We start from the raw sequence: 26,269 nt of genomic DNA, 5'->3' as shown, positions 1-26,269 counted from the left end.
TGGCTTCTCTTCATTGGCTCCCTGTTAAATCTAGAATAGAATTTAAAATCCTTCTCCTCACATACAAGGTCTTGAATAATCAGGCACTATCTTATCTCAAAGACCTCATAGTACCATATCACCTCAACAGAGCACTTCGCTCTCAGACTGCTGGCTTACTTGTGGTTCCTAGGATACTTAAGAGTAGAATGGGAGGCAGAGCCTTCAGCTTTCAGGCCCCTCTTCTGTGGAACCAGCTCCCAGCTTGGATTCGGGAGACAGACACCCTCTCTATTTTTAAGATTAGGCTTAAAACTTTCCTTTATGATCAAGCTTATAGTTAGGGCTGGATCTGGTCCCATAATGCCCTGTTTCTTTTCATTCACGTTATTTACTTTGTTTATACTTCACTCTGCATTTAATCATTAGTTATTATTAATCTCTGTCTGTCCCCCCTCACAGCAGATGACCCCCCCTCCCTGAGCCTGGTTCTGATGGAGGTTTCTTCCTGTTAAAGGGAGTTTTTCCTTCCCACTGTCACCAAGTGCTGCTCATAGGGGGTCGTTTTGAATGTTTCTTTCGTTTAGCACTCAGGCTAAACACATAACTCATGACTACGGATTCAAGGCCACAGGTGCACCTATAGCCTTGAATCTGTAGTTATGGGTTTAGCCTGAGTTTGTACATGAGTGATTACATTGGTGGCCTGGTGTGACAAGGCTGTTGAATATTCTACAAAACCATGAATAACTTTTGATGGGCTACTTGTGTAGAAGATCTGGAGCCATTTTGGTCTCACTGGGTGAAATGCCGTAGGAGCAGATGATTTAAATAGCAGGCCTGAAAATGGCAAAAATTGACACTTTCAATTGAAAATGGCTGACTTCCTGTAGGGTTTTGGGTATGGGTCCAAGAGACTTTTTTTTTTGTACATCTTAGGATGTTACATGGGCCTGTGCAATTTTAGATATGCAGATAAAATGTAGCTCCAGGGCTATGCAAAAAACATGGTATTTCATAATATTTCCAGGTCCCACTAGGTGGCGCTCTAACGTTTACGGACTTTATACATATCATTGTGTTCAGGGCAGGAGGCTTATCAAACCACTAAAGTTTGACACAGATTGTGCAATGTGGCTTTGAGTTACTGCCATTTTTGTCTTCATGGCAAAACACAGAACGTTGCCATCCTGCCAGGGTCACGCCCTTTGGCGAAAACTCACAGTTTTGAAAATAGTGTAAGGCCTACTCCTTAAGGCTTTCCAGTGGAGATTTGAGATGGTTCTGCTCAACCACCTTGGAGCTGTACCTCAACGTGTCAAACATGACATTTCCTGTACCCACTAGGTGGTGCTGGGACTGTCAGTAAAGTCAGTATTATCATATGTGTGGGTTCAGGGCATACCTGGGCATCCCGTTTTGGCCGGGAAACTCCCGTATTTTACCCATCCATTCCGCAGTCTTCCCGTATTATTATTTTCCCATACATTTCCCGTATTTTAATATAATAATTTTTAAAAAGCATTCCTGTGCCACTCCAAACTGAATTCTCTCACTAGCCTCACGAGAACTGCCACCTGCAGTAGCCTGGGTGGCAGTTCTAGCAAGGTTAGTGCCGACAGCGGGAACAACCCTGGAAAAATAACTGGACCTCGGTTGGGCTCAGTGTTGCCAACTTAGCGGCTTTTCAAAGTGACTAGCGAAATCCTCCACTGTTGCCGTGATTTGAGTACATAAAGCCTTCTTACTGTATCCCTTCATACACTTTGGCATCGCCCTGACCTCACTTCGACTCCACCCTCCAACCCCTGGACCACACTTGAACACTAAGCCTGCCTACCCGCTCCCACCCTCCGGTCTTCGCTTCAGCCTTTCTCAACCTTTGAGAGGCGACAGCAAGTTTTCTTATACAAGTTGGCAACAGTGGCCCAGATAAAGGAGGAGGGTTGAATGTAGCTAGCAGTCTCACCCCACAGTGTTTTCATTAAATTTGATATTCTAACATTGAACAATATGGGACAAAATTGATCTATGTAATGTGGGTCTAGGCAAAGCATTAAAGTTATTAAGTTATTTCATTAAGTTTATTTGTAGTTCTAAACATATTTATGGTGTTTTTTCTTCACTTTTTGTCTCTCCAAAGATGTTTTTCCTCTCTCCTACAGTCTCAATTGCAACTACATGCAAATGACCAGTTATGCAAATTAGGTGATGATGTCATATAGCGACTTCTATTTTCAGCAGCGGAAAATTTCAGGTATGGTTCAGGGGCGGACCGTCATCCTACTGCGGAAGTTTGATCCAGATTGGATAATGCAGGTTTGAATGAGAGGCAATCAAAATTTCCTGGCGAATGATCGAGATTCACTGTGGTGTCACGGCCACGACTTGTGGTGAAAACTCACCATTTTTTAAATTTAGATTCCCCTTGGTGTGTAGATAAGACAAAACAAATATGAAGTTGATAACATCCAAAACCTGAGTTATTAGAGAAAGTATAAGGGCAGGAAACCGCTGAAATCAGCCATTTAATTCAAAATGGTGGACTTCCTGTTGATTTTAGGCCATTGGACCCTGTGGTCTTTTTTGTTCGTCTGGACGTGTTACATATGTGTACCAAATTTCATACACATACGTGAAACACAGCAGTTAGAATTGAACTAAAGGTGGCGCTGTAGAGCCATTTTGAAAGGGCCATGCCTGAAACCATTAAAATACATAAATTTTCACCAGACCTGACGTGTGCAAAATTTAATGAGTTTTTGAGCATGTTTAGGCCCTCAAAAAAGCAATTCATTTGCCTAAGGCTACATTCACACTGTAGCCTGAAGTGACCCAAATCCAATTTTTTCACCCTCATGCCCTCATATCCCATCTTTTCACGCCAGTCTGAACAACACAGATCTGATTTTTTCAAATGCGACCCAGGCCACTTGGATATGTGGTCCTAAATCCGATACATATCCGATCTTTTCAAATGCGACCTGTGTCTGTACGGCCAGGTCGCATTTATCCGATCTGCAGGTCATTGATACTCGACAAACGTCACTATTCTGCATCCCGTTACGCGGACGCGGGAAGGAAAAAAACATGTGACCTCTGCAAACATTGAGCACGCTCGCTACATGTGACGTTATCGCGTCCTCTACTGCGCATGCGGGACACTTTCAGGTTCGTCTGCTGTTCACACACAGACCACATCCAAGTCGCATATATTTGGAGATGTGAACGACCACACAAAAGAAAAAATTGGCATTGGGTCACTTCAGGCTGCAGTGTGAACGTAGCCTAAATGTCCAAAGCAATTACAATAGGGCCTTCGCATAGGCTGTGCTCGGGCCCTAAAAAGGCATTACAGTGTTAATGCTTACATTTACTTTTAGTGGGAACACTGTTGTTTTTGCCAGTGCATCGAAGTCTGATGTTAGTTTTGTTGTAGCAATTCTCAGAATCCAGAATCCGTCATAATTATATGACTTGATTTGGGCAATTCTGTACCAATCTTTGGTGGGCCGGATTAAAAAGACCAACGGGCCAGGTGTGGCCCACGGTCCATAGTTTGCCCACCTCCAGTTTAGACTGACCCTGTTTCAGCAGGGTCTTATTCTTACTTTTGAACTACTTACTTATCCAAGATGGAGTAGCTCTGAAAAAAAATATGTAAAGATAATATAAAGAGAAAGCAGAAAATAAAATCACACATATGTAAGGTAGACCAGCCTTGTTTTGTTCCATCTTACTGAGGAAGAACTGAAGCAGCCTTTTGGATGAGAGGTGGAACGTCTTCAAGTGGCCAGTTGCCTTTTTTCAAGCTCCAGAGACTACTATGACCTGGATGATGGAGAACCGACACAGACCTAGTGTATGAGTGACCTAAAGTCATATTCATAGTAGAAGAACAAAGGTCTTACACTTCCTGTTTGACATTGGTTGGAATATTGCAAAAAATTTCCACTATTTTCACCAGAATCTATTGAAATGATGTACACCAGGTTAAGAAGACCAGTGATAACACAGTTTTATGCCTGATTGGACTCATCTCTCTCTGCTGCACATCACTGCAGTTAAGGTTTTACAGCTTAGTCTTTTAGATCATTATGGGCAATATTTTTCTATAAGGCTGACATCAGTGAAGATTCTTCATAATGTACCAGAGGTATAACGTCAGCCAATCGGGATTTGACCTACACACAGCAGCATCCCCCTTGGGCCTCACACACTTTTCTGGAGGACTGCACACAAGTGCGTGGGCCTGGATGGTACACCTGAAATCCTTCCCATAAACCAAATACCGACGCAGACACGTGTTAAAACTTTTGATGTGGGTTACATGAATGCTTATTTTCTGGGCTCAGTGTAATAACTTGTTCTTACAGAGCTTTAGAGGTGTGGGTCACTCAGAGCCAGGCTGCTTCTTCTGTGCTGAGCTATAACTGTTAACTTCACAACAGTGGCATCGACCTTCAGCTCCTGTTGTGTTACAGATTACCCGACATCCTGGCAAAAAGATAATAAAATGAAAATAAAGCACTGCAGCATGTTCTGTTATATATAGCATGTTCAGTAATAGTGTAAAGGTATGACACACAGCTGATCACAGTCTTTTATTAAAGCATTTTTTCAAATCCAACCACAAATCCTTCACACCCTTTCATGTGCAAACAAAAACAACCTTAAATCAGCCCAGTCACATTTATTACAAAGTATAAGATTACACAGCAGAGCAGCTTTAACCACCACACATTTAGCCAGAAATACAACATTACATTTCCAAACAGCCTTCAAGCATTCAAAGCACAAGCACCATAAATTATCTCAACTCTTAACTTTAACTAATGAAGTCAACTAAGGGTCCAGCTAGGAGCACTTGTATATTTGTATATCTGCAAAGGAAAAAGAACACACATTTCCCACAGTTAGACACATTCCCAGCAGAGTTTGGAATGACTTCACTGTACACACCCTCCTCTGTACACCTGAGCAAGCAATGCGCTCCATCAGAGTCAACGTGAGCATCCACATTTATGTGACTGACAGATCAGGAGAAAGGAACGTGTTGGTGGTGTTACCCTCCAGTATCAGCACTGCAGCCTTTAAACAAAGACAAAAACACACCTCGCTCTTTATTACAGCTGCTGTCAGTCATTTATGGTCTAATCAGGACACGACAAACTCACACACCTCTGACTTCTTTCTTGGAAAACCCACATCCTCAAGTGCTGAAACTCAAATGCCTGGCTCAATGCCGAAACCAGGTCGAGATCCCCCCCGGCCCCCCTCAGGAGATTGTAATGAGCATCTCCCCACAAACCAAACAGGCAAACACGCCAAGTCTTTCTTCCCGCCTTCTCCGTGAGTAAGTTCAGCTCAGAGTGCAAACACGTCAGAAAGCAGCGAGTCTGACAAACTGTGGAGCTCAGAGCAGGTGATGAACTTCATCTAACTGATCAAACGTGGGTTTCAGCCAGCAGGAACACTCAGACATGGTTCGCTGACCCATCGGCCTGTGTCGCAGGTTCAGGGAGCACAGTGAGAGCTCCTTATAGCGAGAGCCAGCTCAGATGTTAGGACAGCACTGAGTCATTTAGAATAACATTTAGCTGCATTTCACCTGCACAGACTTCCCACAGAGAGTAGGAACCTTCAGTGGACCTCAGTGTGTTTCCACAACAGGGACTGGGCTCTAAATTAACTTCTGGGTAAACTTTGTGCTAAACAAATCTGATTGGTTAGCTAGTCACCTGCCAGACTCTGCAGTAGCTCCTGAAAACCAGCGTTACCTTAAATCTAGTGTCAGGCTCAGTGAGCAACATTCAGACTGGAGGGAAACAAGCAAAACGTCTGAAAGAACCTTTTCAGTTCCTGCGACTCAAAGTTTCAGGTACAGCGAGTGCAAAGGTGGATTTTTTTAACTACTCGTCTAAAGCAGGTTACGTGTGCGTATTGTAAAAAAATGTACATAAGATCCCTTTAGTTTGAGTGACCGACCAAAGTTACAGAACACAGGTGATGTACAGAACAAGTGCAACCACAGTCTTGGATACAGTAGTCAATGAGCTCGTGATTCACTGGACCGTGCAGATGACCTCTTCCTGTTTGAGTTCTGAAAGCTAAAACAGAACAAAGACAGAGGGGAATGCCTGTTTTTGAATAGTACAGTAATTTAAAGGTCAAATAATGAACTTCATCACATTCATCATCACAAGTCACAAACACTTAATGTGGTCCTGCTCTTTGATTTGGAGCATAAAGAAAACAGAGTGAAAGGAACCCATGTGAGCGCGCCTGGTTCTGGTTCCCCGACCCACACTCAGTTTGCATCGCCAGCTTTTCTATTTACAGCCCAAGGAGCAAAGTTCATTTTGCTTTTACAGCTACTGGTACCCTGGTTAACTGGCCAGAGAAAAGTCACAGAACAATAAGCAAACCTGAAGCAGACACGAGGCCCGAGTCACACCAGCACTCAGAACACAAACATTGTACAGTAAAATCCATTTTTCCAGGAAATTCCTGCAGATGAGCCGCCTCGTGTTGAACTGTGGGGAAGTTTTGTGAGGCAGGAGTCAATGGTCCAAATATGTCTTGAAATAAAATGTGCAAACTTCGTTTTAGCTTAGATTTTAATTTTAGCTCACTGCCTACCGCTGTTTACTAAACTGTGTAGTCAAGCATCAGCTGTTACACTTTTCACCACGATATGCAGAAACATGCAGCATCACCACGGGTGTGACTGAGCCTTCATTAACATCACTGAGACGGTCTGATCAGGCTCTCTGGGGCAGGTAAGGCCTCGGCTTCAGCACTGAAGGCATCATTTCTGAATTTACGGTCTACTTTTGCCTAAAGGTGAGTGATCTTTCTATTCTCAGTGCTCAAGCAACAGAATCGTGCTGCTTCGTACTTCAGCACCGTGTCGGCAAAGGGAAACGCAGGAAGGTGCTGAGGACAGCTTTTCATCTATATTTACCTGCAACAAACATGAACTAGCATCACTTTCAATAAACAAATGTACAACAACCCAACTTTAGCTCACCTCATTAAGTTTGATGGAAGCAAATTCTTTTATCAGCTTTTATGCTTCTTGTTTTTCCACACTTAAATAAAACTATATGGTGTCAGCCTGTCATGTGATACACATTTGAAAAACTAGAATGCGTCTCTTTTCATCTTTCTTAGACGGATATGCAAAGAAAACCTGCCACTATCAAGATCTACGCTGAAAGTAACACTACAGACAGTGGGTGTTTGATGGTCCACTACAGTATCCCGGGTTGGCTGGAATGTCCCCTTATATGGTCATAGCGAAGACTGCCCTCAATACGAAAGGGCAAATTAGTGGAGAGCTGAGCCGGAGGAAGAGCGCGCTTCATCTCCTCATCAGTAACGTGTGGAGTACCAGTCATTGTCGGTCATCTGAACGAGCTCGTTGACCACGTCCAGCAGGTTGTAGTTGTGTTTCTTCAGCAGACGCTGGTTCAGTGACCGGTCTGCAAAACCCATCTCCACCAGCACGGCCATCATGGTGTCCTGGGTGGATGCATCCACTGGAGGCTGGGTGGAAACAAGATCTGATCAGTCAAAGGAGCCAGCAGCTGATTAGCACAAAAGCCTGAATAGATTTTTATCTGAAGATATGAGAACGTGGCGGTCGCTTCGTGACGGCTGACAAAAGATGGGACGCTGTGACTGAATGCAACGATCTCTAAATCTCACAGGCCATGATTTCATTCACAACATCAGAAAATGTCCCATTTTAAGAAAAATATGAGCTCATTTCGAATTTGATGGCAGCAACAGAAGAAAGCTGGCACTGAGCGATGTTTACCCTCACACCTCCGCCCGGGTACGGGCTACAACCCTGCTTTGTTGCTCCTGTCCCAACTTCACTGACATGCTGCTTTCAAATTCAAAATAAGCTCATATCTTCTATGAAAATGTCTCCATTTTAACATCTGAAATCTTGTCTGTGTCCTGTTGTGAATAAAATATTTAACCTTTATGAGATTTGCAAGCGCCCCAACTTTTTGGGAATTGGGGCTGCACATCCTCAGTATTTTTAATGGAAGGAGTGGCAGTACAGCTGTGCCTGTTTGAGAATGGACCAAAAACAGTTGGCCTAACATCATTAAGGCTCCACAGAGGCTCTGAGTGACCCAGCCCAGCCTGACCTGCAGGGTCCTGAGGGGTCACACGTCATGTGACTTTTCTTTGCACAAAATGAGTGTCATCTACTTCAATCAAAGATGTTATCGGGTGATGATGATAAAATGCTTATAAAAGTCTATAAAATTTAACAGTAAAATGCAACAATTATTCCTCCAGAAGAGAATCTATATGGCACTTAATTCATGCTGTGAATCAAAGAATTAGTGAAAGCGTGCCACTTCCTGCCAAATCTAAACCATAACTCTGAACACAACCTGCTCCGGACAAGGGCGTGTCAGCATATGTTACCATGGTAATTTAGCCAGGTAAAGAGAGAACTGTGACTTTGAGCTGAGCATTCATCTGGCTTCACAGCGCGCCTCTCTGCCACCAAGGAAATAAATTCATCAGCAGAGAAAACAGGATGAAAAATGCAGCAGGGACAAACTGAGGACAGGGATTTGCTCCAACCCTGAAAAACAGCCTTAAAATTCCAAATTCTGAAATGTGAAGCAAACAAAGGTTAAGTGTAGGTCGTCTGCTCACCTGTGTGGGGCCCTGTCCAGTGAACAGGGCTTTGTAGGCAGAAGCAGCTACTGACAGAGCTCCTTTCACCAGGCCGCCGGTGATGCCTTGTTGCCTGAGGAGCAGAAACATTTGGAGAACTAACTCTTTTTTCTCCCTTTTCTCCAATAACTGTGTTTACTCCTCATGGATGTGAATTTTTGCCGTTTAATAATCAGCTATCTGAGGAAAAAAAAGGGAGTGAATAAAGCAGCACCAAACAGGAAGACCAGAAAGTTCCTGTTACACACAAACTGGAGTTATCATCAGCTGTGCCGCTCCTCCTCAGCCACAGCGAGGGAATCTCTCTCTTCCATCGGCTCTTTCTGTGGATTGATGACAAGCTCACATGCTTGATCAACTACTGCATTCCTGCTCAGGCTTACAGTTAAAAAAAGCTTGCTTTCTGTCTGGAAGCTCAACCACGCATCTCTGCACAAACTCTGTCAGGAAACAGCCGGGCTGATGCTGCCGTTTCTGCCACCATCAAACTGTAATGGCAGCCTGACTTTGAGGTTTTTGGGGAACGTGGCCTGCTCTGAGAGCAGACTTCTCCTAACTCTTCTACCTTCTGGAGTTTGAGGTCCTTGTACTTCTCCTGTGTCATCTGATGCTGTACTCTTTAATTACAGCCACATCAGCTGTGCACAAGACAAACAGGTTTACCTTTATGTTGTGAACAGACACTCTGCCTCCCACCTTCCTGAAAGCCTTGATTGACGCACCAACACACCAGTGATTGCAGTGCACTCTAGCATTTGTAGTATCAGCGGTGTGCACCAGCAGACCCGTTCTGATAGAAATACGACGTATCAGCCCAGGAGCCTCGAGTTTAACATGTAAGCTCCACAGGATATATCAGGTACAGCTAACAGATGGATGATAGCACACTATAAAAGCATACTAGTTTGAGAGAGAGAGAGTGTGTGTGTGTGTGTGTGTGTGTGTGTGTGTGTGTGTGTGTAACAGAGACCTGGGATCCTCGGGGTGGGTTTTCTCCGTGTCAGAAGTTTGGATGTCACCTGTGTCGGTCTGTTCAGGAGCTGACTCTGTAACACAAACCATCACATCACCCTGGACTCTGCACATCTGCCCAACATTAAATGAGAGTCACACATGCAGCGAGGAGCCTACCGTCCTCAGCTTGGAACAGCTCGGAGCCCTCTGCTCCTTCCCCAGCAGCAGCAGCAGCATCGCCCTCTCTTTCCCCGCTGCTCTCTGGACTTTTAAATATTAAGATATTTAAATAAGTTTGTGGGTTTTTTTCACTCAGCATTTTTCAACAGCAAACACGCCTCCACAAAGAATAAACAAAATTTAAAAACAAACAACAAAACTGAACATTTGAAATGTTCAGCTGCATTGGTGCCCACACAATGACAGTGATTATGATGCACAGGCAAGTTTTTAATATGAGAAAAATTAAAGGCAACTTTATTTATACTTACGATGAAGTGACGCTGGCTTTAGGTGGCGCCACCACTTCAGGAGTCAGCGGCTCATCGTCCAGCGTCTGGGATGTGCACAGCATGTCGTTGGCACTGCTGGTTCCTGACAGCTCCATTCCTGGAGCCGCTGCTGCTTCATCCACCTCATCTGCTTCCCTCCCCCCCGTGGTACTGCCCTGATGCTCGGCAGAGGGGGAATCTGGGTCTGTGGGAGTCTTGGGTAGGATGTCTCCAGGCTGGGACAGAGCAGAGCTGCAACAGGACAAAGAACAAGGATTCAAAGGAAAGTTAACAGCACTCAGGAGTCCGATTTCTGCGCTCATTAATGTACCATACATGGTGGCTCTTGCTGTTCCTCTAAAGTCAGGGCTCATACCTGTACATGGACTCTCCCAGGGGCCGAGTGGTGTCAAAGCAGTCGGGGAGGATGATGATGTAATCCTCTGACGATGTGGAGGAGGAGCGACTCCTCATGACATCGCTCTTCTCCTCCTCTCCTTGTGTCTCCCTCACTCTGGACTCCACACAGATGCTCTCCATGTGGGATTCCTCAGCGTCACCTATGATGAGACCAAGGAAGCAACACTGGGTATGACTGCTTCCCTCATCACACCGGACAGGCCTGTGTGATCTACAGCCATCTGTGTTGATCCTACACCGGCGGCCATTAAAACAATGGTGGCAGAGGAAGTAGTAGCTGGAAATATATAGGAGGAGATAATGGGAATAATGGGCCAATCACAGTCATTGTGAGGTGTGTCGACATGATGTGTAGGTACATTTTTAGAGAGGTGCACGGCAGGTTATGGCGTAAGTTTCAGCGCAGGCTTTCAGAGAAGTTTGGCTCGGTTTAAACGTGGAAGCATGAAGCCAATGTTAGGTTAAGCACAAAGCTGGAGCTGGTTAGGAGAAAACAGCAAACTTGGTTTCTTCTAAAAGGTCACCAGTATACTGTACACTGGAGGCACATCGGTTAACAGGGTACAGTGACAGAACCGTCTCACATACACACACTCGCTGCTAGCTAACAAACCCTTTCAGCATACACAGCAAACACACAGCAAATGCCCCTGAAGCCAGTATTTCTACTGATTCAGTGAAATGGAGACCAGACAGGAAATGACAGGAAAAGCTCAGATTACTTTCCTCCACCAGCATCCATCTTCCATCTAAGCAATCCTGAACTGAAAGGGTTCTTCTGCTGCCCATGCTCCACTGCTCCACCACGCTGCCTGGAATCCAGCCTGCTAGATTTTATGTGATCTGGACCAAGACTCCATCTTCTCGGATATCTTACAGTAAGTTTTGCATTCTCCCAGATAAATATGATCAACTACTCCATAGGTCCAGTCCAGAAAGGACATGAGACATTTTTCTTTTATTCCTCCAATGAATGTTGTTGTTGATTCAAAATTATGGATACAAAACTTTATAAAAAGGCTTTTATTTTGACAACAAAAATTTGCCCTAACTTTGAAATTTGTGATGTCTTCCTAAAATTTTACCCAGATGAGGTTCATATCAAGAGCTGGTGATTTGGGGATGAAGATGAAATTTGTAAACTTCGCCTTTTTTCATGTCCTTATATGAAAAATCAAAGAATACACCAGCTTACATGATTTTGATACCATTGGGAAGAGAACTGAACAATATTAAAATTTATTTTGTTGGGCCAGGATCAGACCGGGTCGGGCGTGTTCAGGGTGGTGAGCAGCACGGTGGTTAGTGCTTTTGCCTCACTGCAAGACGGTCCTGGGTTCAAATCCACCTCTGTGTTCTCCCCGTGTCTGCGTGGTTCTCTCTGGGTACTCCAGTTTCCTCCCACAGGCCAAAAACATGCAGTTCGTGGCTAACTGGTGATTCTAACCTGCCCACAGGTGTGAGTGTGAACGGTTGTCTGTCTCTGTGTTAGCCCTGTGACAGGCTGCCGACCCGTCCGGCGTGTAACCCTAACCCAAAACAGTCTGTACCAACAAATCCAGTCTGGTTTCTGCCCCCACTGTAGCACAGAACCCACTCTACTAAAAATCACTAATGACCTTCTCATGGCAGCGGATTCTGGACCACTCTCCCTCCTCATCCTCCTTGATCTGAGTGCGGCCTTTGACACCATCTCCCACAGCATCCATCTTCGATTGGCTTCACCCACACCCCTCGACTGGTTCCAATGTTATCTCACAGGCTGCACTCAGTTCATCCAGCTCAAGTCTTTTAACCCCTCCATAACTCAAGGCTCTACTTATCCACCACACCAAACTCCTCCCTCACCACCCGATTATCTGAAATCAAATCCTGGTTCATGTCAAACGTCCTTAAATGAAACAGCGACAAAGCTGAGTTCCTCCTCGTTGGAACAAATCCACTTTATCCAAAGTTGGCAGTTTCTCCCTCTCAATCGACAGCTCCTCAGTTTCCCCCTCCCCTCAGGTTAAGAGTCTGGGTGTCACCATTGACAGCACTCTATCCTATCGATCCCATATCAATAATGTTACCTGGTCTGCATATTTCCACCTACAAAACATAAATCTTCTCCACCCTTCCCTCTCCTTGCATACCACCTCCCTCCTTGTTCATAGTCTCGTTGCCTCCTGTATTGATTACTGTAACTCTTTTATTGGCCTCCCTCACAAATCCAGAAGCTTCAGATGGTTCAAAACTCAGCTGCTCACATCATCACCCAAGTCCCACAGCAGCTCCACTCCTGTTAAATTCAGGATTCAGTTCAAAATCCTCCTCTTTGCATTCAAGCCCATCCACAACCTCGCCCCTCCTTATCTCACCAAACTTCTTCACATCCCCTCCTCCTCCCGCACCCTCTGCCTTACTGTTCCCCCTGCCCCCCTCAGTACCGTGTCCAAATATAAGCTGCTGTTTTGTGCACACGTAACACACGTGCAACAGCGCAGGCAAATAATCACACACGTGCTAACATGTTGTTAGCATGGAGGCTCCCCACTGACTGAAGACACAAAGTTCGCCAAAGTAAACCGTGGGGGGACCACCATGAAAACACGATACCCTCACACAGCTGAGCATGGACAGTCTGAAGAAGCTGATAAAGACAAAGCAGCTAAAGCTATCCAGAGCTCAGAGCTAGGCACAAGTACCGCAGCCTCGGTATGAGCAAAAGATCAACGTGCTTACACAGAAAACTATGAAGACGATTTTAAAAGAGAAAAAAGCCAATGTCCTGTTATGTGCTTCAGTTAAAGATGATGGAAGTACCTGCTGAACCTGCTTTTGTGTGTCAGCTAAAGGTGGCTGTACAGCAACTCATTTTCACCTGCCCCTCTGTGAATCGCCACCTTATCATGGTGGAGGGGTTTGTGTGGCCCAGTGATCCCAGGAGCTATGTTGTCCGGGGGCTTGTCTCCCTGGTAGGGTCTCCCATGGCAAATTGGTCCTGGGTGGGGGGGGCGAGACAAAGAGCAGTTCAAAAGACCACTATGGAAGCTCAACACAGTGGGAGGAACGGCCTGCGTGATCTGAACCTGAGCGGTGTTTTTGGACTTCTGTGCAAACCACAGTTTGTCCATAACGAACACCATGTTTGAATATGAAGATGTCCATAAGTGCACGTGGCACCAGGACACCCTAGGCCACAGAAAGATGATTGATTTTGTAATTATATCATCAGATCTGTGGCCGTATGTTCTGGACACTCGGGATAAGCGAGAAGCTGAGCTGTCAACGGATCACCACCTGGTGGGGAGTTTGGTGAGGCCATGGAAAAGGACTTTTGGATGAAGCGATTCTGGCAAACCGTCAGGCGACTCAGGAGGGGAAAGCGGTGCCCTACTCACACGGTCTATAGCACGGGTGGGGCGCTGCTGACTTCAACTGAGGCTAGAGTCAGGCAGTGTAAGGAATGCTTGGAGGTCCTCCTTAATCCCACTGACACGCCTTCTGTAGGAAGCAGAACCTGGGAATGAGGGGGCTGACTCACCCATCACTGGGGGTGAGGTCACTGAAGGCTCTGGATGCTGTAGGGCTGTCATGGTGAAGAGGGAGCTGAGCGTGAAAGTGAAGCTGTTGATTTACTGATCAATCTACGTTCCTACCCTCACCTACGGTCATGAGCTTTGAGTAGTGACCGAAAGAATAAGATCGCGAATACAAGCAGCAGAAATGAGCTTCCTCCGAAGGGTGGCTGACCTCTCCCTTAGAGATAGGATGAGGAGTGCAGTCATTCGGGAGGGGCTCAAAGAGCCGCTGCTCCTCCACATAAAAAGGAGCCAGTTGAGGTGTTCTGGGCCATGTCCTACCGGGAGGAGGGCCTGGGGCAGAGGCAAGACACACTTATATCTCTCGGCTGGCCTGGGAACACCTTGGGGTCCACGTGGATGAGTTGGTGGAGGTGGCTGGGGAGAGGGAGGTCTGGGCTTCTCTGCTTAGGCTGCTGACCCCACGACCCAGCCCCAGATAAGTGGAAGAAAATGGATGGATGATGGATTTTCGTACCTCTTTCCAGCCGCAAAAACATAACCTCTACTCCTTTTTTAAAAATGTTTTTATTTATTTTATTATTTTTGGATTTTACTTTTTAACCTCTCCAACTTTTTAATTTTTGTTTTTATTGATTTATTTATTTTTTTAACCTCTCCTCCTGTCGGTGGGTGAGGTTATATTTTTGGTTGTGTTGGTTTGTTTGTTATAGTTGTTGGGCTGGTACAAAAAATAACAGATTCCAGATCACAATGTAGATCCAGGATTTTGTAAAAGGATTCTTTACCATTATGAGACAGAGACAATATTCACATATCTGCATCTAACCCTATGAGGACACGTCAGATCTAATGATCCAGAATGGTGAACATTATAGAGTCAAAAAGAAATCAAGCCGATGGAGTATGACAACACTGACTGGCATCCATTGCAGCGTAGCACTGACACGTGTGGGTGAGGTATGCCTTCTACTGAGGGCCCTTCTAGTTTTCTGTAGTTTCAGTGAGGGGATCCTGGTAGTTTGGGGAAGAGTGTAAAATATTCTTCTTTTATTAGGAAAGAAGCACTGAAGAAAATCTTTGTTGACACTTAAAGTTCTTGGAAAGAAAATTTGAATTGGCCAAGAAAAATGCAACTGCTGTATCTGTAACTGATACTAGATACTGATACTGGTGTTTCAAAGCAATGTTTCTTTGACCTCACAAACAATCATCTGAAAGAAGTTTGCAGAAATCACAGTAAAGAGAGGGCAGCAAAGTTTCATTGAACCTAAAGGTTCATTTATGCTGCTGACATGAATTTGTTGCCTGACAAATTTAAATCCTGAGCTCATCCCATTTCTGACTGGCAGACCTTCCTTTCAAAGGATAAACAGTTTTTGCTCTACATAAAGTTCTGCTGTGTTTGTGGTTAAATAGTTACACATAGATCAGCACACCATGACGATGTTTCTGGTAAACTAGCGTTCCTTCTGCTGATGCTTGCTGAGCGCTTCCAGAGGACACAAACGATAAAGCTGAGCATAAGTTGCAACTCTGGACTTGCAACCTGCTCCTGTGCAAACCAAGGGTGGCATCAGAGCTTTCTCACAGGAAAACTGCTTGAGCTCAAATTAAAACTCAGGTAACTGTGGCCTCTATCACCTGTGACTGTGTGCTCTGGTAGCGTGGAGGTCCTGGCTGAAGCATGGAGAGGGGCTGGCGCTGAGCTCGGGCCGGGCAACGTGTTCAGGGTCACAGAGGGTGGAGCAGGCAGGGAGGCTTTCAGTGGGGCAGGGATGGAAGCCTTGAGAGCAGTTAGCGGTTTCAGAGGGTTGTTGGAGGTGCCAGAGCAGCTGTCAGGGCCCTCCTCCATCTTCACCGTTTTACTCATCATGCAGGACAAAGAGGAGGAGCCGCCATGAGGAGCTGGACGCACCACTGAAAACACAAGGACCACTCACTGTGAAACCTGTCAGTGTTACACTCACACGCTGCTGTTACTGAACAAGTACAGACACTTTATAATACGGCCCGCAGCTAAGGCTGTAAGTACTCTGTGATTTCCATAATTACATGTAATTAGGTCATTACAGGGATTATATATATCCGTATTATAACGTCAAGTACAGATGCTAACTCGGACTTCAAGTCAGAAAACTTTATTTTGTAACAATGACAGATGCGGTGTTTAAAGACACATTTAGGCTTTAACAGACCAAATGTAGAATAACGATGAGTCCACTGCAGGAGGTTTCAGGCATTTCACACACAGTAAGAAGCACGAGTCAGGCCTGTGACAGCAGCTCACTGACCTTTCCCTGTTCCCGGGCAGGATCCTCTCAGAGGCTTGTGGTCAGGGGCCTCCTCCAGGGTCATTGAGCGAATCACAGTCTCACAAACAAACTGAGTGCCACTGATGTCATCCTCCCCTTCCTCCTGAGCTGGGACCCCACCCCCTTCAGCTCCAGGTCCTACCCCATGGGGGACATCTGAGGACCAGCAACAAGAAGACAAATGTCAAGACGTGTACACCGGACATGCATTTCTATGCACACAACTATATTGATGAGTTTCTTGGCTAAACTTTGATCATCAGCATATCATACGCAGAACATTTCAGCTGAACCTGTGCACAGCAGGGACAAAACCAACTGCATGAACAGCTGAACTGTTTCAGAAGACAACATTCAGTACCACTGCAGAGACGAACATAAAACAAGACTGCTATCTATAAATCTTTTGCCCCAGTGCATGCTGGGAAGCTTTGAACTTGAGACCACACAGGGTTTCCAGCCCCCCAGTTTAGGGCCAAGGCAAATAAACCAAGCTGGTCAGAGTCAAGTCGCAGTCAGGTCTGAGTTCTTCAGGGAGTGCTTCGGTTTCATTTTCAACAGAACTCCATTAACAACCTTTAAACTGAGAGGGCTGTGAGATTGTGACTCCATTACCCATGATGCTATTGATGACTTCAGTCTCTTCCTGAATCAGACCCAAGGAGGGATTACCCTTGTCCTGCAAGTGGCCATCTTGAGACAGAGGGGACATGCAGGGAGTCATGTCTGGAGGGGAATAAGAGAACACAAACAGGATATTAACGGCGCTCCAGACTCAGTAAGGTCCCTGCAGCAGGTCACAAGGCTCTTATGGGCCTTTTCATTTGTAACTTTGGACTCTGAGCTGCTACCAAAAATACAGCCTCTCCAAAATTAGCTAGGTGCTGCTTAAAATGTGTATAAAAATTGGATACAGCGATTAGCAAAGCATTTAAAGCCAATTTCTAATTTAAAATTGTACAAAGACGGCATGTCAAATGCTTAAAATGAACAGTTTTTAAATAATATGTATCCTTGTTCTGAAACCGACATCAGCTACACTTAAACAAGAGCTCCAAAGAACGCGTCGCTGCTCAAAGGCTCGTCAGAAAGTATGTTCGTGTATATGAAAGTGAGAGATTCAGTGTTGAGCTTAGCAGCTGATCCTGACAAACAGAATTTCACAGTAAATAAATGCTGTTCAGCGGGTGCTGCGTTTGTTTCATTCAGTACTGATGAAGATATCTGATACAGGAAATGCAGAGATGAGACAGCTGAGAGACGAATGAATAATTAAACCAGTATAAGAGGAGGGAGGGTTATGGCTCTTCTGCAGTTGTACTCTTCAATATGCATCTATCCTCCAAGCTTGAAGTCAATACGTTGCACGGTTGCTGAGATACTGACAGACGGACGATGGAAACGTGATCCCTAAGTCGGCTCTCGGCAGGTGACACAGAGTGTTTCCCACTGCGCTGCATCACCTGTGCTTTTAACAGCAGTGTGTCAGGAAACCGAACAGACCACAGCGTGGAAAGTGAGATGTTCCCCATTCCTGCTTGGCATAGAATTTTAGGCTCATTTGTCATATGTTATGATCCAAATGTTTCCAGTGAATGTCAGATTTGAACTACAGACCCACAGAAAGTCATCCGGATGCTCCAAAGCATCTTAAAACCAAGTGGATGTCCTAATACGCTGGATGGCCCCGCTGCTCTTCAGCACACAGTGTTCTCCAAAGAAATTTGAATCTTGGGGGTTTTTGTATGCTAGAGTTTGAACTTCATTTGTGGACGGACCGATGAGCTGTCTTAACTGATGATGGTTTCAGAGCTGAGCCCGTGCAGTGATGTCCACAGAATGCCGGAGGACCACACTAACACTCAGTACTGGTTCTCAGCCTCGACCCTTGTCTACAGCATCTTTGGATTCTTGTGATGTTAAACTGTTCTTAAATGGTTAAGCCTTTTTTCCTCGCCGTCTCTCTCTGAGCGGTGAACTTTGACCCAGCTTTACTTCTCAGATGCCTTTTTTTTTTTGTGTGTTCAAATTCAGCCGGAAATTTTCAAACAGCCACCACATTTCTCAGTTTCAACATTGGATGTTATCTTTGTGCCATTTTCATAGGTTTGCAACAGTAAAATTATTGTTTTATTGTTCATATAGTCTCTTAACAGTGACGTACAGTTGTTGGGGGTGGCCAACACCTGTACGCCACTGGAACTCTTACCAGCAGGGGTGTTGTTTGGGACGCTCTCCAACTCTTGCACAATGTTGATATCCAACAGCTCAAAAGACAGAAGATCCTGAAAAATAAATGAGAAGTAACAAATTACAAATACAACTAATGGCTCAGTCGCACTAGAGTAAAAATAGAATGACAACATCCTTGCAGCTAGGAGAGCTTTGCAGTTTCCTGGTGACCGAATCACTGAACTGATTACATCCAGCTGCAGCCATCAAATGTTCACCGAGAGGTCAAAGGTGTTATGCTGCTATTGTGCTCATTTGTTCCCATCTGTTTCTCTACAGGTTAAGGATCCTGTAGAGAAACACAGTTCACTACATCAATATAAAACAGTCACAGAGGTTGAGCATGTAACACTCAGCCTCATGGTGACCACTTTTAATAACAGCTGTAATCGCTCTCAGATTGGCAAAACATTGCAATCAATCTGAGTCACTCTGCACTGTTTCTTTTTCATGCACCTCTTTTCACTGTTTAAACCCCACTCTGTGTTTAATTATTATTAATCTCTGTCCCCCCTCAGCAGATGACCCCCCCTCCCTGAGCCTGGTTCTGATGGAGGTTTCTTCCTGTTAAAGGGAGTTTTTCCTTCCCACTGTCACCAAGTGCTGCTCATAGGGGGTCGTTTTTGACTGTTGGGTTTTCTCTGTATTACTGTAGGGTCTTTACCTTACAGTATAAAGCTCCTTGAGGTGACTGTTTGTTGTGATTTGGTGCTATATAAATAAAATTGAATTGAAAAGACAAAAATTATAACATACAAAGAGCTGAGGTGAAACAGTGTTGAAAAGTATCTGTGCTTTTCACTGCATTGTTTTTAATCTTTGATATTTTGTTTGTTTGTTCTTTTTTTGCACTTCTAACATGATGAACTCTGGAGTAGAGAAGCGTTTCACTCCCATCACTTTTCCGCCTGCTTGTCAGCCAATCAGCAATCCACCAACACACAGTTGAGCTACGTGATGTTGGCTTTTTTGGAGGACTGCACAGGTGCACGTTTCCATTGCGTAGGCGTCACAGGCAAATACCTACACAGTTGTGCACATGTACACAACTGTGCAGGGTTCTAGTTAGTGGTTGATTGCCCAGCGCTGCACCTTACTGAGGGGCCGTGGTGCTGGGCTGAGAATTTCAGATGTTAGCTACCGGAATAAATAGCTATCATTACAGTTAGCTAGCAGGTGCTGAGGGTACATCACACAAGCAAAAAGTGGCTTAGCAAAACAAATGAATAAACAAATACAGTCCTATGAAAATGGTCAGGTACAAGGACTGGACTGAAAATGACTGACCAAAGAAAAACTTTACATCCAGTTTTTCAGTCCTCTAATTTTGGTCGTGTTGAAGTCTCCACCTGCTTTACCTGGTGTGACTGTAGCTTAAAGCGGTACGGACAGAAAGTGCAGGACGCAGTGTTTCTGGATGACACATTCAGGCATGTGTTTATCATCATCTCACTACAGAAGAGGGAAAAAGCCAAACTGCACAGTCTGTGTGAGATTCCTGATAAATGGAGCTAGCAAAGCAAATGTCAGCATCGTCCTTCTCATTTTTAGAATTATGTGAAATGTATGTGATCTGATTGTTAAACTATCTTTAAAACAGATGCCTGACTGCATCGCAGTCATGTCAACTTTGATAAACACTTGACCACCTTCATGTATACTTAAAAACTAATCTATCAATCTGGCTTCATGTCAACTGAAGTAAACACACAGTATCAAAATCAGCTCAATGCCCAATTCTATTAGACTGCACTTGGTAACCTGGAATTAGCATCTGAAAGGTTAGGTGCCAGGATGAGTATGGGGGAGAAGTGTTGCAGCGCACAGCATGTATGACTGCATGTTACCTGTGCAGTGAGCAGGTCTACAGATGGGATGTAATACTCTTCTTGGTCCACTGACAGTAAAGGTTGTTCCCTAGAAACTGCAGCAGCTTTTCCATCCTTTGCTAGTGGGTTCTTCCCCTGCAGGCAAACATAGTTCACTTCATCTCACATCATTTGTGTGTGTGTGTGTGTGTGTGTGTGTGTGTTCTCCCGAATTACCTGCAGGTGAAATAATATTCATAGTTTTCACTTATTGTGTCCTTTGGGATTCGCTAGCTTAGCTCTTAGCTGAATCACCAGCAGCAAGGCCTGAAAAACTCCAGTTGTCTGATTGTCACTTTCCTGCTTAGTGTGTCTTTAACTATTCCTCAGCCTCTTTCAGTACTAACAGTACTTGTAACAAATGTAGCTTATCCGTATCCAGGCCCCCAGTAGCTGGTATGGGCCAAAATAGCTTAGTCTCTATTAGCTGTCCCCCAGCAAGTCAACCTGAGCAGTCAGGAAACCAGACCAGCTGGGTGATTTTTGTCTAAATGACTGATTGATTGATTCCCCGTTCAAACCAGCATTCCTCCCAGTCCATGAGTGGTAAATAGACTACTTCTTATAACTCAAAGCGCTTATACAACACATTTACATTTACCCATTCATACAAGCACTTCCATGATTACCTAAGCTAAGTGCTTTTATTGTCTAACATTCACACTCCAACACTTGCATCAGAGAGCAACTTGGGGTTCAGTATCTTGCCCAAGGATACTTTGGCACGCAACCCGGAGCAGTCAGGAATTGAACCGCCAACCTTCCGATCAATAGGTGACCTGCTCTACCTCCTGAACTACAGCCACCCACTGGACGGCAGGTATAAATTGAATCACCCCTCTTCTGTGGAACCAGCTCCCAGCTTGGATTCAGGAGACAGACACCCTCTCTATTTTTAAGATTAGGCTTAAAACTTTCCTTTATGAGCAAGCTTATAGTTAGGGCTGGATCAGGTGACCCTGAACCCTCCCTTAGTTCAGGCCTAGCCTGCTGGGGGTTCCTATGATGCACAGTATTTTTTTTTCTTCATTCACCTCTTTTCACTCATTTATAATCCACTCTGCATTTAATCATTAGTTATTATTAATCTCTGACTCTCCCCCCTCAGCAGATGACCCCCCCCTCCCTGAGCCTGGTTCTGCTGGAGGTTTCTTCCTGTTAAAGGGAGTTTTTCCTTCCCACTGTCACCAAGTGCTGCTCATAGGGGGTCGTTTTGACTGTTGGGTTTAAAATGTATTATTGTAGGGTCTTTACCCACAATATCAAGTGTCTTGAGGCGTTTGTTGTGATTCGGTGCTACATAAATAAAAGTGCATTGATTTTGCATTGCAATCACTGGTTCTACCTGTGGTGTGACACAGGGTGACACAAGTATCCCATCAGCCATCATGGGTGCTGGGGCCAGAGGGTCGACCACGATGCTGCACCACACTCTCGGTCCAAACTGCTCCCCAGCGTGGGCCAGACGCCAATGGGACGTGTAGGAGCCCTCCACAGCAGGAGCACACAGTGCTACACTCACTATACCTACCTGTACACACACACACACACACACACACACACACACACACACACACACACACACACACACACACACACACACACAGAGTGTTTCACTGCTTCATATAGGTACACTTGAGGATACTTTCCCAAAGCCGAGTTGGGATAAAAACCTTGTCTCAGTCTCACCTGTCCTGGCTGAAGGAAGGGAACTGACACTTCTCTCCAACGGTCTCCAGATCCCACTGCCAGGTTTCCCCACATAAACTTTAGCTGCAGGAACCAAACAAGACATAATATAATGCTCCCTGATTGCGCAGTCATTTAGTGTTGTGTGATGATTAGCAGACAGTGGACCAAAATTTATATGTGCTCAGATACATAAAGACTGTGAAGGCCAAAGCATGATATATTCAGTCAGCAGTTTGCTTACTTACTCCTCAAACAAAAATTAAAGGAATCCTTTTTAATCAGAGTTCAGCATCAGTCAGTAAACCTCTGATATTGATGAGGTCAGTAAGTATCAGAGGGGGGGTTTATCAGTTTCAGCTGCTTTGATATTCATCAAATTACCAATAGCTGCACTAGAGGGACAACAATGAGACAACCCCCCCAAACAGGAATGTTTCACAGGTGGAGGACACTCACATTTTTCCCGCCTCATCTTTTCTGACTGGTTTTCACTAGTTGTGCATTTGGCTAGGGTCAGAGTCACTGCTGGCAGCATGAGGTCATGCCTGGACCCTACAGAGATTCCAGGAGACAGGCAGTTACTCTAGGAGAGCTGGACAGGAGAAGGTCCGTAACCCATCATCAAGGAGAAAAAGGATGAGCACTCCTACAAAATGACCTCCAGAAGGCCACCGGTTTGTCTCTGACCAAACGAGCTTCGTGAGGGAAGTCTGAGGGCCTGACATCCTCTAGTGGGCCCTGTGCTCAGTGTCCGACATGGTGGAGCCTGACTGGCATTTGCCATAGACCACCAGAGTTAGCTGGTCCTCCACTGGTGCCCTGTGCTTTTCACAGATGAGAGCAGGTTCACCCTGAGCACGTGACGGACCTGAAAGGGTCTCGAGACGCCGTGGAGAACGCTATGCTGCCTGTAACATCATTCAGTGGGTCAGTGATGGTCTGGGAGGCATATCCATGCAGGGACACACAGACCTCTACAGGCCAGGCAGTGGCACCGACTGCAATTATGCCTCATGTGGCAAGAACATGCAGGCAGTTTCTGAAGGATGAAGGCATTGATACCATTGACTGGCTCCACACTCGCCTGACCAAAATCCAACACAGCACCTCTGGGACATGTCAGTTTGTCCAGGAGCTCAGACTGACCAGCAGGGAGTTGGGTCAGTTCAGCCCAGGGGATCCTAAATATAGCTACAGTATATTTATGGCAACCTATCCTACAGTTATTGAGACATTTCACTCAAAATTCAAAAAGTCCATCTAATGGTGGGTCCTCAAGGAACAGGCCAGGACAGCCTTAGAGCTATAAAACACCTCATCTCTATGTACTGTATGTACTGTATGTACTATGTTGAGTACATTGCTGGGATATCTAACTTGAAAGTCACAATGAAAGGACCAATAAGTGAGATTTTCTCAGGCAACATTGCAACCCATTCAGTGATTCATAGCAATGCATTAATACAGATGAGGACAAAATGATTACAGATTTTTTTAACACTAAGTGAGTTTCATCATTGCATTTCTAAACATACTAGTTTTCTTTAGAAAAGATTTATCAGGATCAATACCATTAGCCCCCTGAAAAACTGACCTTTTCATTGAGCCTTACAAACCACTGCTGTGCAGTCAGGTACTTTACCTCTGCAATGCTCAAACCTCGAGTCCAAACTGAGGGTTATCGTCCCATTTACACGCAGTATAAAAACTTCAGCAAGACTTTGAGCTGTCACTCAACCAAAAAGAGACCCGTTTAGACTTGAGAAAATAAAATGCTGATGTTCACAAAGCAGGAGATGGATATAGAAATTTATCACAGCATATACTGCTTATGTTTGGAGAAAGAAGGGAGAGGCACACAACCCAGAGAACAGTGACCCCACCGTGAAACAAGGTGGTGGGAGCGTTACGTGTTAGGGATGCTCAGTGGGTCTGGAACTGGGAATCACATTAAGGTGGAAGGAATCACTAAGAAATAAATATATGTGAAGATTTTGAAAGAAAAACAGCAGAACTGGGTCTGTGTTGTCTTCCAGTGCGACAATGACCTACATCGCTCTGTTGAACTACCTCCAGAAGCCCAAAGTGATCAGTGATCTGTGAACATGATTCAAGATGGCGCCGGTGAGGTCAGCAGCCGTCGTACCTGCTCCTACGCTTTGTTTGTATTAGGGCTGCAACGATTCATCGATTAACTCGATTAAATCGATTCTAAAAATTTGTCGACACAAATTTACTGTGTCGATGCTTCGTTTAAACTCTGCAGCGCTCAGCTGTCTCGGTGTAAGCGGCGCTCCTCACTAGCATTAGCAGCATTAGTGCTGACGTTTTTTTGTGGGTTTATTGGGGGCTGGCAAACCAACATAGAACTGCATTACCGCCACCTACTGGACTGGAGTGTGAATCACTCACGTATACACAAGCACACATTCTAAAAAGCTCTCCGTCGCTGCGATGGATTTCCTTTAACACAGAGTGGATCATCACTAGAGTTGCCACCTGTCTCGTAAAATACAGAACCCCGTATGTTACGGGACTCCGTGGAATACGGCTCCGTAACATGCCGTGTTCCGTACTTTACGGGACGGGTGGCAACTGTCGCTGACATGCATTTCCACGCCTCCACTGCTCTCTGTGTGTCTGTGTGTGTTGTGCTCGCTGAGAATTTCAGCTGCTATTTTTGTCTTTACTTCAGCTGTAGCTACCAGAACTGGTTTGCTAGCGAGCGCGGGCCATTAGCACTAGCGATGGTTCGGTACCGGAAGGCCCGCCCCCCAGGACCGAGGGGCTCCTTCAAAATATTTTTTATACTTTAATCCCTTATTAGTGACTAAATATAGACCTGCAGTAGAAACGTATTTTCGAGAATGCTTGTGAATACAAAGCATTACACCATTACTCACACATGCGCCATGGCTCCCACAGCCACTAGTTTTTCAAAACACTCATAGCAGGCAGCGGTTTTAACTGCGCAAGCGCAAAGAGGCGAAGCTGTGACGGTGAGCTCAAGTAGTGAAAAAGGAAACGTTTTTCCAGCGTCCAAAACAGCAGCTTTTTCTTTTAGTAACCACCATTAAATCTGTGAAACAGCTGGAGGTCCTTCATCAAGCACCTGATCAGCAAGTGTTAAGGTGAAGAAAAGAGAACTTTGTAGCTGCTCCATTCACCGCTGTTTGTTCACATGGCGAGAAACTGCATTACGGAAGTTAAAATATGCAGATAAACTGTTAATAAAAAAAAGTATTTCTTATCCGATTACTCGATTAATCGCTGGAATAATCGATAGAATACTCGATTACTAAAATAATCGTTTTATGCAGCCCTAGTTTGTATATATTAGGTTTAGCTCTAATTCTGGACTTTATAATTCCGCCTGCTCTGTGTCATATCACGTATGACAGACAGACTCTTTTTAATATCAGAATACAGCACTCTGGCTGTATTCTGACACCTTTTTCACCCTGACCCCCAGGAGATCCTGCGTTTCCAGTGGGCCAGCCCGTAAGAGAGAGGCTGAGGCGCAGAGCACACCAAACGCCACTGCCGAGCATCCTGTTGGCTAATGTCCAGTCACTGGATAACAAGCTGGACGAACTCAGGGCCAGGATACAGTTTCAGAGGGACATAAGGGACTGCAACATCATCTGTCTCACGGAGACATGGCTGACCCCCCTCATACCGGACCACGCCGTACAGCCGTCGGAGTTCTTCAGTGTTCATCGCACGGACAGAACGAGTGAGTCTGGAAAATCAAGAGGAGGAGGTGTGTGCCTAATGATTAATAACAACTGGTGTGACAGTAGGAATGTTGTCCCTCTGAAACAATCATGTTCACCTAACCTGGAGCTCCTAACCCTGAAATGCCGTCCCCACTACCTGCCCCGCGAGTTCACTTCGGTCATCTTCAGCGCCGTCTATATTCCACCTCAGGCGGACACAAACACTGCACTATCCGAGCTACATGAGGCTATTTCCACCTATCAGGCTAACCAGCGTGATGCGGCTCTCATCGTAGCCGGGGACTTTAACAGTGCAAACTTGAAAAAGCTGATACCGGAATTGATTCAACACATCGACTGCCC

The 26,269-nt window shown here is 45.1% G+C and overlaps 1 protein-coding gene across 1 annotated transcript in view; it reads right to left on the bottom strand.

Moving 5' to 3' along the window:
- Positions 1-4,570: 4,570 nt before the first annotated feature.
- The window catches only part of nbr1b (NBR1 autophagy cargo receptor b), a 36,178-nt gene continuing 14,479 nt past the window's right edge, over positions 4,571-26,269 (bottom strand). Inside the window, exons 11-23 of the mRNA XM_030725521.1 lie at positions 22,185-22,268; positions 21,841-22,026; positions 20,475-20,591; positions 18,605-18,680; positions 17,011-17,121; positions 16,375-16,551; positions 15,725-16,000; positions 10,513-10,696; positions 10,137-10,388; positions 9,823-9,911; positions 9,662-9,737; positions 8,671-8,764; positions 4,571-7,530 (exon numbers count right to left, since the gene is read on the bottom strand). Coding sequence (XP_030581381.1) covers positions 7,357-7,530; positions 8,671-8,764; positions 9,662-9,737; positions 9,823-9,911; positions 10,137-10,388; positions 10,513-10,696; positions 15,725-16,000; positions 16,375-16,551; positions 17,011-17,121; positions 18,605-18,680; positions 20,475-20,591; positions 21,841-22,026; positions 22,185-22,268 — 1,896 coding nt within the window. The 3' untranslated portion in view covers positions 4,571-7,356. The remainder of the gene's footprint in view (positions 7,531-8,670; positions 8,765-9,661; positions 9,738-9,822; positions 9,912-10,136; positions 10,389-10,512; positions 10,697-15,724; positions 16,001-16,374; positions 16,552-17,010; positions 17,122-18,604; positions 18,681-20,474; positions 20,592-21,840; positions 22,027-22,184; positions 22,269-26,269) is intronic.

This window comes from Archocentrus centrarchus, unplaced genomic scaffold (assembly GCF_007364275.1).
Source record: "Archocentrus centrarchus isolate MPI-CPG fArcCen1 unplaced genomic scaffold, fArcCen1 scaffold_58_ctg1, whole genome shotgun sequence".
Classification (NCBI taxonomy): domain Eukaryota; kingdom Metazoa; phylum Chordata; class Actinopteri; order Cichliformes; family Cichlidae; genus Archocentrus; species Archocentrus centrarchus.
Note: the sequence above shows the minus strand (reverse complement) of the source record. Positions and strands in the feature narration are given on the sequence as shown.